The sequence below is a fragment of the Pseudopodoces humilis genome, chromosome 5 (assembly GCF_049639895.1).
Source record: "Pseudopodoces humilis isolate 2021_Gansu_Grassland_sample_001 chromosome 5, ASM4963989v1, whole genome shotgun sequence".
In the NCBI taxonomy this organism is placed as follows: domain Eukaryota; kingdom Metazoa; phylum Chordata; class Aves; order Passeriformes; family Paridae; genus Pseudopodoces; species Pseudopodoces humilis.
The window spans coordinates 43940676-43958522 of record NC_142204.1 but is presented as its reverse complement, the minus strand read 5'-3'; the positions used below and the strand labels follow the sequence as shown (position 1 = coordinate 43958522).

The 17847-nt window shown below is 38.0% G+C and overlaps 1 protein-coding gene across 1 annotated transcript in view; it reads right to left on the bottom strand.

The window, feature by feature from the left end:
• Positions 1 to 17847, bottom strand: part of NELL2 (neural EGFL like 2) — a 136198-nt gene that overhangs the window by 48493 nt on the left and 69858 nt on the right. The window contains exon 13 of the mRNA XM_005519293.3: positions 13482 to 13607. Coding sequence (XP_005519350.1) covers positions 13482 to 13607 — 126 coding nt within the window. The remainder of the gene's footprint in view (positions 1 to 13481; positions 13608 to 17847) is intronic.

Genomic DNA, 17847 nt, shown 5'->3' with positions numbered 1-17847 from the left:
TCATTGGTGGTAAGGTAGAGCAATATTACTGCTTTTCCCTTTGGTCTGCCTTGATGCCATCTCCAGTGATACACCAAATTTTTCCTAGCATACATCCCCTGCGATAGTTTACAAAGGCACACCAAAACAGCACAGCAAACACATCCTTGGTGAACACTGCAGGCCAGCTGCCTTCCCTGGACACAGAAGCCTTGAGAATGGGGAATGGTACAGCCAGTCCTCATCACTGCGCAGTACCAGGGAGGAGCTAACACACACAGCCAGCCTTGAAAGCCACGAAGTGCTCCTGGCTGCTGCAGTTCAGATAGAGCCCCTGATGTCAGAAGATAACCTGCAGAGCTGTCTGAAGTGGTTCTAACAATAAGCTGCACAGCACAGTAAAGGAGATGCAATGAAATGTGCTCTCGCCTTCCTTCCCCCACCTCTGTAATGGTATGGAACTTGACACTGGCTAGTTTGTTTCAGAGTAGATTTTCCAGACCACACCACGTTTTTGTTGCCACAGTTCAATTGCTAGTGTCTATCAAGCTTACAAATAATTATTTCTGTACTTACATGCATCATAAAATCATTAAGGTTGGAATAAGCTTTAAGATAGCTATGTGTATTTTATATTGATAAATAAATATCTGCATAGGCACATCTTAGCAAAATTTACATATCTGAAAAATTCTGCCTTCAAATTTGCTGTCTTGTATAAGAACACCATGACTTGTTTGAACAAGCAGAACCAAAGATATGAAGTCTACATTATTGTTCAGGTCCCAAGAAGTTAAAATACTAATTTAGAATCAATGAAGTTAAGAAGAAAGTAAACATTGACCAGATATTCAATTTTGCTACTATTACTATCATACCAGAATGCCTTCACCTCTGTAACCCTACTTCCTTCACAAGTCTGCTCTTTGGAAAAGTCAAGATCTAAGCAGAGATTCTGTGAACAACTCTGAAGCACTTCAAACTAAGATGAAGCCCATCCTATGGAAGATATATTAAGGTACATACAGGGTATTCAAAGCACACTGTAGTATCTGTTCAGACTACCACCAACAAACTTTATTTACTTTTCACGCATTAAAATGATGCAGGCAGAATTTAAGTTCATCCAGTTTCACCTTCTGAAGGGTTAGGAACAAGGCAACAAACTTCTTTACAAGTATTTGCACTCTCCAAAATTTTGAAAACACTTGAACAAATTAGAACAGATAGTCTTGATGAATCCTCACCTTTCTAGAAATCAGTCTTATCTTGAGTAAGACTGGCCATTTATCCCCACTTTGAGCAGCATGAAACCTTTAGTTTTGTTTCTTTAAATGCACTGTCATTAAAAGACTCTACTACACGTTTCCAAATCCTAAACATCAAAGTTAACACTGTGTGACAGCTGCTGTGTTCCAAACTCATCACATTTACTGGTCTGTAACAGGGTAAATGACACAATTACCTGCTGTAATTACTGTTGCTGACAATATATTTTTCCTGGTGATTGGTCTGTGTGACTCAGAGCTGCTTATCTTTGTCAGTCCAGCCCAAATTTCCATTTCCATGTGACTTGGACATTAACTTACAAAGTATTTACAAATTAGTTCCAATATCTGCCAAGGCAGATACTTAGGATAGTATAAATTCATCTCTTATTGCGTGTTTAAGCAGTCTACCACTCTAATATTATTTTGCATTAGAAAATAATGATTAATTATTAAATTCTGTGCCCCATTCAAATTAAATGCACCTTTATTAGTATTGGGAGACACTTCAAACAGGTGAATATAATAAAGGAATAAAATCTAAATAAATAAGAACATTGATATTTTTTAAATATGCTCATTCTTAAAGCAAAATTAATTTTTATAAAAGGATAAAACATTTAGATATTAATTCTAATTGTTTTCTTATGACAAGTTTAAAGAACAGCTACAGAAGACAGCAGTGACTCGATTTTAAGTGGTGTGAGTTATGGGCTAATCAAGCTAGCTCACTGCATGTGTTTTCCCTGGAAAACCTTTTACTTTAAAAATATGAAATAGATACAATTCTTTGCACCATTTCTCCAAATAATATGTTTTAGAGGATGTGAAAAGACTGCAGCTTATAACAACAGAAAGAAGCAGATACTGTCTTTTTGAGATAATTTGGAAGCTTGTCAGAATGAAAAAATACTCCCACAGAAACTCCTACTAACCATTTAGGTAGAGCAGCTTCCTCTTTTATGGCTAAGCTTGTTGACAGGGCTCTTGGTCCTTGATAGAAACAATTATATATTCAAAGTGGTTTTTTGTTATTTGATGAGGTGGGGTGTATGTCCATTTTTGCCCAACTGACTACAGGAAGAGTAAAATGCATCATTTCAAGAAGGTAAATTGATATAATTTCTGAAATAATTTTGATTTTCAGTTTTCTACTTTAGTCTTCAAGATGCCACAAACCCACTAGAGTTTTCTTAAAAATAAACCAAGATAAAACAATTCTGTGAGTTCTGTGTACTGATAATGTCCTCAGGAAAAATATCAAGTATCTTTCATAGACTCAGTACTTTCAGAAACATTACCTCACACAATGCAACTTCACTAACAAAAGTGAAATTTCACCCAAACCCCTTAGGATTATACTGTACACCAGCACAACATAGACACCAGTGCTTCCCTTAGTATCAATGTGACTTTATGATTTCACCGGTCTTCCTTGGGGCATTAGCAGATCACAACCCTAAGCATGGCCAGCATATTATCTCAGTAGGTAGTATTTGTTTCTTCTTGTTGATCTGCTCCTTTTGACTGCTATAGGGCGGTCTTGACAAAGACTCTGCTGCCTTTATTCATTTACGTGAGCTGGCAAGCACTGACAGAGCAAATTCAGGAACTGAAACTAGTTTTAGACAAAATTAGGAGGGCAGCAGAAGTGAGTTTAACTTACACATTATGCACTTGTGCATGACCAACCACAGCCTGGCTGCACAATCATCAGCACATTTCAGTGTGAATCAGAAGTTACATGCAAAGCTAAAAATATAAGCCCTTCTTTGGGACTAGACATAGGAACACAGACACTGGGTGAGTCAGTGAAGTGGAAAAATCCAGTATGTTTACTTTGTGCATTTCAAGGTAGACTTCAGCATAATTCTGCGTGCAAATAAGGACTAGGAAGGATGCAACTCCTGCTCTGGTCAAGGGGTCTGTACCACAAGAAAGCAGTTTGGTATGGTGAAGTACCAAATAGTTTGGTATGGTTCTGTTAGTCGAGAATCATCAGTCCAAAAGACTGACAAAAGGTAGCAATATTGATAGAGAACTGTTGCAGAGACAAACTGTCAAAGAAGATGACATACTAAATTGCAATGACTGACAGTATAAAACAAGAGTTAAGGAAATAGTCTTGCATTATCATAAAGAAGATTAATCTCTCATAAACATTTCATGAAAAAGAAAGGACACTTTTCAAGTTGTTTCAGGAGTCAGTGATTATAAGATATGCCATGTGGCATGCAGTAGGAAAAAAATTGTAAAGAATTAAAGGTTTTCATGCCCACAGATTGTCTGAACAGAAATAATTCAGAAATTCCTATCTATCCAAACAGGCATCTTCCATTTTCATTCAAAGAAAAAACTTGCAACTATAATATTGAAAGAAAAGACTTCTGAAGCCCTGGACAATATTGAAAAGTAGTATATCTCCCCTTACCAGTCTTGGAAGTTAGCTTTCTTACCTCCTGTCTTTTCTAAAATCTGTGTTGTCTTAGATTAGAAATGTTTTTCAACATTAGAATGCCAAAAGACACATAAAAGATATCCATATACTGACAGCAGTATCCACTACCCTTAAACCCCAGCTAAATGGTACCATGGTTACAGACAACTTACGGTACTGTGAATGTGTAGAAAACCACCTTCAAATAGATTTCAATACAACACATATATCACATAACCTTAAATAACTCCAATGTTCCTCTTTTAAAAACTGTCTTGCTTCATGCAAGTCTCTCACTGACCTTGGCTGGAGTCCCTCTGAGAACAGGCAACACTCTCCCGGCATGAGGCAATCACCAGCTGGCTCAGACATGATAGATGTGAGCCATCCAACTTCCCTCACTTCTGGCTCGCTCAGGGAGACAGCAGCAGATTCCCATCTCCTGAGCCAGAAAGATCCTTATGACTTCAAACACACTGTCCTCAAGGCTGCCTACTGTGTTTCCTGATCTTTGCAGTCTATCTGTCACAGCCTGTGATCATCCTCAGAAGGACAGGCCAGGGGAGGTCCAGCTCTGAAGGGATGTCAATGAATCAAGGTCTTGGGTTGGATCTGCTAATCCTATTGTGATCATTGCCTCAAACCTGTAAATAGACAGCTGAGTTGGGTCCAGCTGAATTCTTGACCCCTCTTGATTAGACTGTGAGCTTAGATGAAGAGATGTGCATTAGGGTGTCTTAATTGCAAACTAAATGCCACCTCCTGTGTCAACATCAGTAAAATTCTAACATAAAGAGTCAATGGAATTACCTTAGGAATTAATAATTCATTTAGTGCTGTATGATTTGACAGATTTTCTATTTTTACAATATACTGTGTTAATTTTGCTATACTTCTACATTTCTACTTTCCAATCATATTGTAGACAGCACATAATTGCACTGTAGAAGCTAGTGAGGGATGCTGGATGATTGAAAAGCTGTAGAGGGATTCAGAACACCGAGAAACAGGAGGTACACTGGATGTTTGTCATAATGCTGTGATATAAATATCAAGCAATGGTTAATACTTGGAAATATTGTCATTTCAAATTTTTACATTAAAAAAAAAGGTTTCGCTCTTTTCTGAGTTAGTTGTAAACTGAGTATATTTTCAAGTTGATATCTGGAACTCCTTTAATATATTGAAAAATTCCTCATTGCACAAAGAATGCAAAATATATTCCTTGTAGAACAAAATAATCAATTCTGATGTCTGTTTCTGCAGAATGATAAATTTTAAACAGAATACAGAAACTGCAGAAATGCAAAGTAGAGATTGCTTTTGATACAATACCTTTAACTAACCTTTGCTCCCAAGGCCAATAGGGAATCCATGCTATATGCTATGCACTGATACATAAATAAGCACTAACACGCACACACACATATCAGACATATATATATATATATTTGGTAAAAGAATTATTTCTGTAAAAGAATTAAACATTTAGTACTGAAAATCATACATTCACATCTTTGTCAAGGGAATACATTTTCTGTTTAACAACTCAAATCATGTTCCCTTTAAAAATGCGTTGGATTTTGATCAGCTGAGAAATCCATCCTGCTATAATTGCACAGTTGTCATGAACTGGGTCAGTAACCAAGGAGAAAATGGGACCTAAAAAGTATCCTCTAGGAAAAAAAAGTTCTCATTCCAAGTTGAAACAGAGTCCAAACTAAGTTGCCAAGGATAACCTGATTCAATCCAAATAAAGCATAATTGAGTTCAGTTGTATAAGATACAGAAGATATATAAAAATTACTTGTGTTGTTATCTTAGTAATGTGGTCGCATAGCAACAAGCTCAGTCTGAGCGATCACTCCTTTATTAGCTTTGTGAATTATCGTACCGCCAGAAAGTGGATATTGGAGAGAATTTATCCTCAAAGAAGATTGAGAGCTTCGTGTAGGCTGACATACTATAAAGCAGAATGGAAACTGGGCCAAGTAATAGAAACCAAGATCAAATAGGCTTTGAGTTAAAAATGCTCCGTGCACACAAGCTGACTTCTACAGTGCTCATTACTAATAGCGAGCCTGGCAGTATAGCTGGACACCACCGCCCCTGAGGAGCTTGCATTGCTCTGTGCATTACTTCTAACAGAACTGGGGTGGGGGTGTAGCCAAAATCAGATATGCAGAGACAGATGGTTCATTTGCCCACATCATTATATTCTCTGGTGGTTTGCTGACTAAAACATTTCCTTACTCAAGCCGTGGTACGTCACTACAGTGATGTTACAACCAGCCCCTGTCAGCATGCTTGTTTATTGCTCTGTCCCTTGCACCATACTGAGCAATTATTCTGCTTTTATTTAAGCAGCATCCATGAACTCAGCTCCTCTATACACTGCAGAACTTGAGGAAGACTTGAATGCTGTTGAATTCATCAAAAATAAGTCAAGGGAAATAAATAGGAAGAAATTAGCTTTTTTGATTGTTATCATGTCTCACATTACAGCCTTTTCATGTAGCCAAGCTGGGACTCTATAAGCCTATGACTCCTCTGAGACAACACTATTTTTTTAACTTCTTTGCACCAGTGAAAGGTAAAGGGCATATAGGAGGGCTGAATAAACTTGCTTCTCAAGTCACTATTTAGTCACTTATTAAAATGTGGTCTCATTTGCCAACGTACTAAGCACTATCCGTTCTTATTCAGGATGATTTGTGGATACACTTGTGTGTCTGAAAAAGCAGGCAAATTTTATGCTTTAATTAACTGAGGACAAACATGCAGCTTTAAACAGAAGATAGATTACTTCATTCAACTCTGGATCACATCAGTCTTACAGTAGATTTTGTCCATGGAAACTCAGAAAATGACATTACTCTTAAAAGAGGCTAGTGTTGGTGCTAAAACACATGCCTCACATGTAAGCTAGATTTTATTTCTCATTTTAAATACATAAAAATATTCCTTTTCATATTTGTGGGATCTTAAATGTTCAGTTAGAAAAAAAAACAACTAGTAATACATGATATTGGAAAATACCCACACTTCACAGCTAGCTGAAATCCTACCAATTTACACTGGTACAAAACCATTTTCCAACCCACATCAGAACCCAGAAATGAACTTTACCCGGACATGTGAATTGGTCTGTGCTCTAGGGAATAAAGATGGATTTTACCTTCAGCATTCTCACAAGAAATTCAACAAAACTTTTTTCTCAAATATCCCTGCCATTAAACATCACTTCTACTGCACAGTATAGAAAAAAGTACGTGATTTCTCAGACTGTTTGTGTCCCAAACAATTGATGGATTTATAAGTCAAAAATAAACCAATGAAATTTGAACAGAAGCCCAGAGGCAGATGCACTTTTATGAACTTGAGTTTCTAGATGCCAAGAGGAATCATTTTTCCAAAGTGTGTCAGAGTACTATGTTAATAAAAAACCCCATGTGACAGGGACTGTATTTCCTCTCAAAAATAAATGTAGCTTCTAAGAAACAGAGAATAACAACTGGGGAAAAACTAAAGTCCTGATAATCTGGGCATCTGAATTAGAAATGGTATGAGCTGCAATTCCAATGAAATTGTAGGTCCTTATAACTGGCATTTTAAAATACTTCCAGATACCGGACTGCTGGTTCCCAAAGTGGAGGCATCTGCACTTGGGGGATAAGACTGGGCTGCATTTGCACTGCAAAGACTGCACCTCTGTTTTTTCATAAGCACCCTCAGAGGAGTTATATTTCAAACAAAGTATTAATGAAGGAAAAGAAGACCCAGTCTTTGAAAAAAAAAAAAGGAGCAAAATACAAAATGAAAAGGGATCTTCTTAAGCAGGGACATCACTAGTGGCATTAGCTGAAAACCAAGCAGATGTGTAGATTGTTTATAAGTCACAGATAGCTAGAAGAATAGAGCCAAACAGGAGAGCTTAGGAAAGTCAGTTTTGATTGCTGTGGTCAAAGCAAATGTAAAATGAATCCAAATGATGTAGCCAGCTGGAAAACATTACTGGGTTCATGGGAAAAATGGCAGAAAGGTGGACAAAAGAGTATCAGATGCGTGAGAGCTGAATGGGCTAAGCGTGTCAATCAGTTTTTCTATGCATTATGTCGAGGTGAATTTTTCCAGTCATCCCACGGGATCATTAGAGAGTAAAGAATATGGGTCAGACTTGAAAAATCAATGTCAAGAGGTACTGGCCACGTATCTGCAGGCTGGTACTTTCCCCTATATTTTCCTTTTATATTGAAACCTCCCAAGTAATTATTAATTAGTATTGCTGTTATCATAATCCCTACTTTACGCACATTCATCATCGTTATGCAGCTAAATGTGTAGTTTTCCTCTTAAATCTTTTCCATACGTCAAATCAATCTCCCCAGACTCTTAATTATTTTAATGTTGATCTTGGAATTCCTTCCAATTTGCAACAGATTTGTGATTTAATTTGATTTGCAAAGTACGCAGACCTGCCAGTATTCTCAAGAATTAACATTTCAGGTGTCACTCAACTTAGCATAACCATGTTTCTCAGTAATTTATGTGAAAACTATTATTAGACTTCAGTTTACTGTGAGAGGCTATCTCAGAAAAAAAAATTAAATTATGCTGAATGTATTGACACCATTTTCAGAAAAATGTTGTTAGGAAAATCTCTGAGACTCAGAAAGGCACATGAACTGGGGCAGAGGAGGAGGGAAGTCCAGCTGGATACAGCTAGTTAGTGCCTGGTGAGTTCAACATATTCCTCATTGCTTTGAGTAGGTTTTTCCATATGATCAAGTCAAAAAGGCCAAAGACCAAAGCTGTGGGCTTTGAGAAACCTCATCTAGTGGAAACTGTCCCTTCCCATGGCAAAAGGGTGGAACTAAATGGTCTTCAAAGTCCCTTCCAACCTAAACAATTCTGTGAATCTGCGATTCTAAAGAGCTACTTCATCTCTTCTATTTTGACTCTGAAGAAAAAAACCCCCAAAGTACCCAACACAGTGATGAGATGTTATATAAAAATCCTTCACCATTTTCTTCAGAAAAACCAGGAGCACAACCATGAATGGTACCAGGCACAATAATGGCCTTACAGACTTAAAATCTCCACTTGGTTTGCCAAATCCTTTGGCTTCTAAGTTACTGTTTTCTACAAGTAGTGGCAAAAAATCAGCATGACCTGGCTAAAGTGGAAATGAAAAGAAAACAAAAAAAAAAATCTGAAATGGATTGACAAAAACGGTTATGAAAAAACGTTCTATGGTCTGCAGACACTTAAAACATGTATGTCAGCATCCAGCTCCACATGTGGCAGTGGTCCCACACAGCTCAGATGGACATCATTGTTAATGTGGCCAGAGCATTGGAAGCAGTAGTCCACAATTTGCAACATGCCTTGTGTGCTTTTAATAATTAATAAGTTAGGAATTCACATGTATTTTCTGCCAAAGTACAGCACAATTGTAAAGTCTCACTGCTGTCTGGCTACAAAGCTGTAGATTACTCATCTCAAAAAAGAAAACCCAAAACCAAACCCTAGCAAACCACAAACAGAAAAAAAACCCACCAGAAATATGTAATACACAATTTCATAACCCCCAGACGGCAGAATATACAAACATTAATTCAAAGATTCTGGCTTATATACTAATACTTCATATTTGCTTCTTGCAGTCAGTCACTTATCATCTTGCCCAGACCACACACACACAGGGAGAACTGAATATACTGTCCTAAGGTATTCCTGGGAGCACCCACACCTGCCCCTGCAGTACCACCAAATGTGAAACATGGGAGGAAGTCTCTAAGAGGATAACATCAGCTGCATTACCTCCCCCACATCATCTCAGTGACTCCAAACCACAGGAGAGGCAAAGCACACCACCAGTACTTCCATCAGAGCTATTTCCACCTTTTATGCCAAATAGAGAGCAAAAAATAAATAAAAGGTGGCCTGTGATTTTGCACAGAAACAGAGCCTTAAAAGTCATATAGGGCTCAGAAAATCCATTCCTTTATATCAGGGAATGCACCTTCCTCTGCCTTAATATGGTCTATGGAGGATGCACTAAGTCTCCAAGGGTCTTGTATCTTTTGTTCAATTCTTGTTGGGTTACTCAGTCAGGTGGGTGGTCCCTATGCAGAAAACTAAAGACAATTGTTGAGACTAAACATGATTAACCATTCAGTATTGCTGCTATGAACTCTTCACTGTTAGAGCCAAGTGTGAAAAAGAGATTTCATCTCTCGTTTCCTAACTGCTCCCATAACAAACTGTGGAGGAAAAGGACATCCACCATGCTGCTCAGAGCAATGCTACCAGCTGCGAATTACAAAGCAGCCTGAGAGACTGGAGGTGACACTGGGCTCTTCCTTGTTTCCAGAAGCAAAACTTTCATTTTTTAAAGCCAAGAAAACAGCCCATGCACTTCTGTAATCCCATGCAAAGTAAAGACGTGAGTGATATTATTTCAGAAAATAATTAAAGCATTCTGATTTGATCCCAGCTAACAATGATGGTGCAGCAGCATACTAGTGCACATATAAAACTACCCCAGCAGAGACTCATACCATTATCTACCTTCCTTCCCCTGGCACAACATCATTACATTCCAGGTTCTGGAAAGCAAAGTGGAAGGGGAATGAGACAATATCATTGTAGGATACCAAAGCATGGTAGCCCAGGGCATATTTTCATGCCTTTAATTTGCAGTTTGTGCATCCATTTGGCATATGGAAGTCATCTCTCCTTCTCATAGCTATGATTGATTTCTGAACATAAAAATCAGTCATGAACAACAGATTTCTGTGCAAATATGGTTGTGACTAACTCAGTCTAACCCTGAGAATCTTGGTTCCCATATGAATACAAATAACAATTTCTCAAATTGATGCCTTCATTACATCCTTTGTTGTGAAAATAAAAAATGTAATTCAGATATATTGTAAAACTTGAAATAAACATGCCAGGACAAAAGCAACTGGAGCTGTTTTGGAAGCAGCTATAGGCTGTCTAAATCAGTCTTTTGTGTGCATGACTCTGACAGAGATAGATAGCACAGATTTCTTTTCAAATGTCTTGTGCAGGAGAAAAACTCTTCAATGTCACTGATTTTATGGCTCTTTTCTATTTTGATCAATGACTGCTAAATTATATGTATGTTCATGGGATGGAACAATAAGGTATGTTAGTCTGCCAGCAAGTTGTGGACATCACTTACATCATAATCTGTCTAATCAAGGTTCACATATAATCTTTCAACATCTTCCTGGGCTTCAGCTATCCTGCGCAAACAATGACATATTAATACCAAGCTACAGAACATTTTTTTCCTGCTTAGTAATATTCCAGAGGATGTGCTACCAGAGCTTCCTCTCCAGTTTACAGTGTCAGCTATTTTACACACAACTACAATTCCATAAACTGATTCAATTACAAGAAACATTACATTACAAGAAGCATTACAAGAAACTGTGACCTGAAATACATTTTAAAAATTTAACACTTAGTAACACAAAGGGTCAATTGTTGCTTGTTTGCCCTATTCTTGTCATTCCTGAACCGGATTAAAAAACAGCCTCCTCCTCAGTTTCCTTGATACTTCAGCTGGTAAGTTAAACCCAGAATTGCCAATATGGCAAATAGAGACTTGCTAAGAACTTTCAACTCTGCAGAGGGAAAAAGAGGGTTGAATGACTACATTTTTTTGCAGATATTGACAAAATTCAAAGTGCACTGGACTCTATATGAGTACTGAGAGATCTGGACAGAAGTGCATATTATACACCCCACCAACATAGTCCTGGATACATATTAATTAATGAACCAGTGCCTCCACCAGAGGTGCTCACACAATAGTTGTGGAACTAGAAAAAATAATGCAGTTATTTTGTGACATATACAATTTATGGTATTGGGTTGCCATTCACTGAAATTCTGTTATCCAGCAGGGACTGAATCCTCATGGTTGCCTGTATCCAAAATTCACTAAGATGTAACTCCAGAAAAACTCCAGGTCCCAAATAATAGTAAGTGGCATTGCTCATACGTACAAAGTCTTTGACATGCATACACAGCATGACTTACAGTTCAGATGGCCTATCAGGTCTTAAATCTTACAAAACTTTTTCATCTAATTCCCTTTTTTTAGCATTGACTTTTCTCCGTTTGATCAAGACAAAGGTGGAAAAGAAATAGTTCATTTTGCCACCTAGCAGGCTGATTTCACAGGAAACTATGATTTACAAATGTGGAACCACATTCAGCTTGGAGTGTGAGATCTAAAATGGATTTCCAACACCTCTTATAGAAGTATGACTGTCTAAAGCTCTTAACTACTCTGTATTTTATAACAGTATGTTTCAGCAAGTATGAAGAATGCAACGTGAGGAGTCTCCAGAACTACTTTTATCATATTTATAGGCACCCAGTGCCCCTGCAAAGTTGGTGATGGTTTACCATTTGCAAAGTTCAATCAGAACAGCAAGCTAAGGGAAGCCAAGCAGAAAAAGTATCACACAGATTTAGATACAGTCAGTCCTAAAATAATCCCAATATTCACACTCAGGAGGTAGTGAAACAATTTCTTTACTCAACAGAGAGCGTAGAAAATGTAAGAGAATGATCAGAAACATACTGGTTGCTTCAGAAAGGACCTGCTGTGGGCAGGCTTTATAACTTGGGCCTTCAAGAAGTGGATTTACTGCAGTAAAACAGTGCTTGCCAATGTACGAGAGGAATGACAATACAGGTAAGACAGTATTCACAAAAATCACATGTATATGATTTGAATTCCATGTCCCTGAGTGTTGTGCATGGTCAGCCAAGGAAAAGCATGCCAGTTCATGAAGAAGCTGTTTCTGTATCAAGACATATCATTTATGTTAAAAATGCCAAGATGAAATGGACAGAACAAAATTAGAAATGAACTTCACAAAGCTACCTTCACATTTCGAATACTCTCATACATTTATAGCCAATTTCTGTTAGATAATATGAATGAAAGAAAGCTTTACTGAAAAAATGTAGCCTTTTATAGAAAAAGCTAATTTTTTACCCTGTGCACACAAAATGGGTATAGTACTTTGTCCACTGATCATTGATTCATCATTGATTCATATTTTCTTTATCTATGTTGTAGGAAAAAATACAGAAACACTTAGGGTCAGCCTGGGCCTGATACCAAAGGCTGTTTTTAGCATTCCATAACCCTAAATTACCTTGCAATAAAAGAAGAGTAGAAGACAAAGTCACTATGAACCAAACACATCCACTGGCAGTAGAGCAAAAAGGGAAGATACAGATGCAAGACTGACCATGTTGTCCAGCGGTTCAAGGCAAGTAGAACTCCTGCGCTCTGAACTCGGGAGAACTGAGCCTGGAGAGTTCAGAATGAGGGCACAGCCACTCTTAATATGGAGAAAATCTAACTCCACCCTAAGTTTGCAGAAGAGTAGCTATACTCCAAGAGAAGTTGTACTGGTATGGAACACGAAAACCAAGGAAAACAGTACTATTCTTGCTCTCTTATTTTCGTCGTCAGTCTCCTCCCTTTGCCTTTTTAATCAGCACCCAAAACAGACCATAAGACAATCCAGCCTACTTTACAGTTTCAGGCAAACAATACATCCTACACATAATCTGTAAAATGCATTAACTTTTCTTGACCAGATTTTGGTGTTTATTCTGTTCAACATTTCATTTAGATATTCTGCAGCTCCAACAAAGATTAACTTTAGCAGAATCATTAGTATTCCTAAATACCAGCATCCTGTTATTTCCTTCCAGAAGTACACAGCTCTTACCTGTACACGAATAATCATCAATGCGTATATATCCTGTTTTGCAGACACACATGAAGGATCCTGGTGTATTTACACACATGGTGTTCTCACGACAGTAGTGCCGCCCTTCAGCACACTCATCAATATCTGTGAACAAGGCAAAGAGGAACACAAGTCAAATTCAGCAGTATTTCTTGCAGTCTCTCAGTGTACTGCTGTTCACTTCCATCAGTAGTGGGCTAGACTAAAGAGTTATTTAAATACCAGTGCATTTTGGAAAGCTTTTTGGCTTTGTCCTTTTAAAAAAACTGTTTGAAATATTCAAACAAGAGAAGCACCACGAGTTTCTGTGAACAGCTGTTAGTGGAGTTACAAAGAAGATTACACCAGCTTACATCTTTCCTTTTGAAGTGCTTCTGATGTTATTCCTATGATTTAAATAGAACAGAACAAAAAACAAACCAGAGGCCTAAACAACTGATCAACAGCCTCAGCACTACAGTGGCATCCATCACTGCACCCTGTGCAGTCACCTCAGTCATCAGTGCACATAACACACAACTATATGCACACCACATGCCTTTGAGCTAACAGAAACTATTGTCTAGAAAGAAACTGTAAGGAACATGGTAAGATCTGAAAATACTCTGAAATTTAGTATCAATTTCTCTTAGAACAATAAAGTAGTCGATCAGTATTTTTAATAAAAACATGTATCTGTATCTGCAAATATCTACATACATATGTATATAGACACATATAAACACAGGAAAGGAACCTGTAAGAATCTCATTCATATAAAGATCTGCTCTGACAGAACAAAATGCAACTTGATAAAATACTTGTTGGGGCAGAACACCTGTTGCAGTATAAGGTCCTAGAGCAAACTCCCCACATAAATGACTGTAGGCATGGAATTTAAAACCTAATTAGTTTTGGTATTCTCTTGGGCTTCAAAATTAGACATATTTCTTGTATCAGGTTATAATTCAATGGGAAGACAGAGAACGCACTACAGATAACAAAAGACCTTCTGCATAATATTATTATATTGCATAAAAGAAAAGCTGTATTAATTTGGAAGTGCTCAGTAGCACACTGTTCCTGTAATAGTAATGATAAAGACATCATTACTGAGATGCTCAGTACACCTATTTATATTGTCATGCAATGTGTCACTGAACCTTGATACCAAAGTAAGCTGAAAATCAAATGGGCGGATTGTTGGCTTGTTTTCTTTCCTGCTCATCAGTTTTGATTTCTTTCTTGTTTTCAATGATGTTTATGGCTTTCAGTGTTGAAAATAAAATCTCTGTATGGAAAAGCATATTGTTGCAGAGGCTAATGATGGCTCAAGACAAAAGATTGTATATCTAAACTGAAATCAGAGTTAATTTCTTAATGCTGTGGTGCTAAACGTCAACATTCTTAACTCCTGTACTTCGCTCCTGCTTAGGTTGTATGCTTATCCCTCATTTCTTATCTTCCCTGTGTCTTTAAATGAACAGGAATTTACTAACTGCATTCACTGACTGGTCCTTTTTTCCCCCCTTTGCACTTTTAGAAGGAAATTTGCCTTCCTGTACAAAGCAGTTTGACACGCTGAATATTAGTGATTCTGTAGTAAGTTCCTAATTCCATTCAGTTTTAAAAAAAAGAATTTTCCACAGATCCTCTATGTATTGGATTCTGCTGGAGAAGCTGAGGGTAGTTGGCTACCAAACATGAAGGTGTCCACTGCAAAAGAATTTCATGGATGATATATTTTGGCTGGTTTCCTTCCCTTTACCCTGTGAATTCTACAGCCATGTAAACTCATGCAGGTGTATTAAAGTGCTAGCTTGGAAAAGCTAATCTTGCAACTTCTATGTACATGTGTAATTGCACAAATGAGTGTGTATTTACAGAGAACACAGTGAGCACACTAAGGCTCCAAACACCTTTTTGGAACTCCATCTAAGAGTGATGATCAAAAAAACCCTTAAACCATCATAAGACTACCACAGCTGGTTTTACACAGAGAGTGAAATAGGGCACAGATCTCCTGACTTACAGATGTTCTGCAGAAACACATGTATGCAGTTCACAAAAGCAGCCAGCAGTTACAACATATGACTCAGCCTCTACAACAAATGATGCAACTTGTGTCTTTCATAATGCCAGTTAACTACACATTAAATTAATTGTGTTGATTCATATTTAAGTAACAACATCAGTCTTCAAGTAATTAGAGATCCTATGTTCTCAGAATCAACAGACTGCCTAGAATCCAGCTCTGGCACCCTCGTAAAATTCTACTTAAAAATCAGTGCTTCAGAACCATTAAATAGGACTTTCTGAAAACTATAATGATGATTGCTTTGTCAGGTAAATAGCCACAGGAGACCCAAAATGCCAATGGTTTTCATTTTGCAGGGAAAAACTTAAAGCTCCTTTGATTCAAACCTCCTAATTTAGAAGTGCTCTAAATAAAAGCTTTCACTTTGCCAACATACCACATATTGAGATTTTGAAAAATGTTTTATTTATAATCGTCTTTTTTTTCCAAACCTTGCTAGTTCAACTGATACAAAAACTGTTCAGGTTAACTTTGAAGTGTTCATTTGGACAAATCTGATGTACTGTTTTTTTCAAGCCAATTTGCAAAGATATTGCTCACATTTTTTAAATGTTCACTAGAAATTAAAACTCCCACCCAACTCTGTTGTTACTATCACAAGATTATATTACATTGGCACCTAAAGACCCTCTACACCATGGACACAGAGCAGATAAGAAGATGCTTTTACAAACAATTTGCAACTTTAATACTAAATAAAGATAATTAATACAAACAAGGGCAAAAGATCAGTCAAATGACAACTAGTCACACAGGGATTGACCATACTAAAACCCTGCAATTCCATTCCCCCTTTGGCATTCCACATGTGAGCTTCATGTACATTAGGTTAAGGTATTACAGATTAAGGAGCATTGAACTAGGGCAGGGAATGAGCCCAACATCTGTTGGCTTTCAAAGCTACCAAAATAAAAGCCTTTTCAACCTGTTTACTGGTTGAAAACAATGATGTAGCCTTTTATTCACTTGTCATGGTGTAAGCCCAGTCAGCAGCCAAGCCATAGGCAGCCACTTGCTCACTCTCCAACCAGTGGGATCACAGAGAGAATCAGAAGGATAAAAGGTAGAAAACTTGTGGGTTGAGATAAGGACACTTTAATAGGGAAAGCAAAAGCGGAGCACACACAAGCAAAGCAAAACCAGGGGTTAACTCCCTGCAATGGCAGGCAGGTGCTCAGCCAGCTCCAGGAGAGCAGAGCCCCATCACATGTAATGGTTACTGGGGAAGACAAACCCCATCACTCCAAATGTTCCCCTCTCCCTCCTCCTTCCCCACACTGGATCCACTGAGCATGATGTCACACGGTCTGGGATCTCCCTGTGGTCAGTTTGGGTCACCTGTCCTGGCTGTGTCTCCTCCAAACCCCCCAGGCACCCCCAGTCTCCTCCCCAGAGTGGCAGTTCAAAGAACAGGAAAGGCCTTGGCTCTGTGTAAGCCCTGCTCAGCAAAAACAAAAACATCTTTATTATCACCATGTTCAGCAAAAGTCCAAAACACAGGTCTGTACTAGCCACTGTGAAGAAAATTAACACTACCCCAGCCAAAACAAGCATGCCACCTTTAGATAGAAATGCACAACAGAAAATCTTGTGCATTTCCATATCTAAGAACGTTTATCCTTATTTCCTTCTGCCAAAAAGCCTAGTTAGCATATTAATGCATATTCAGGTCTTACTGTTCAGCCAGTAAGATACTGAAGTCAGTTCAATAGGATGAATGCACAACTCCAATGGCTCGACACATTCAACAATAAAGACTTGTGTGCTTGAAGTCTGTGATGTGATACTGAGCCACCAGCTGTGATGTACTGACAACAGTGTAGTCATGGAGATCATCAACCTGCTCTATTCCCAGTGGAACAGATAAAAGGGGCACCTCTGGGAAAACTGGTTAGTGCAACAGTGTTTGGAATCTGCACTTCAATGATTTATTTATACTTGCAAAAAACATCAAAAACAGGAAAAAAGAAAAAACCTGAAAAACCTGCCTTTCTTTATTCCCCCAAGCAGTCAAAATTTATGCAAAATACATAACTGAAGAAAACGTTCCCTGTATCCCTTCCTCCTGCACCCTAAAGTGTTTGCTTCCCCAGAGTAAAATTCCCAGTTATGTTTCACAATCCCATTAATACAAGGAGAACTTGACCTGCAATCTATAAATCATTGTTGACCAAAGCCTCGGACTAACAAACAAAGCCTCTCCTTAGGCCTCCCTATGCATCACTGCCCTTATCCACCACAAAAGCCTGCCAGAACAAATGAGTCTGC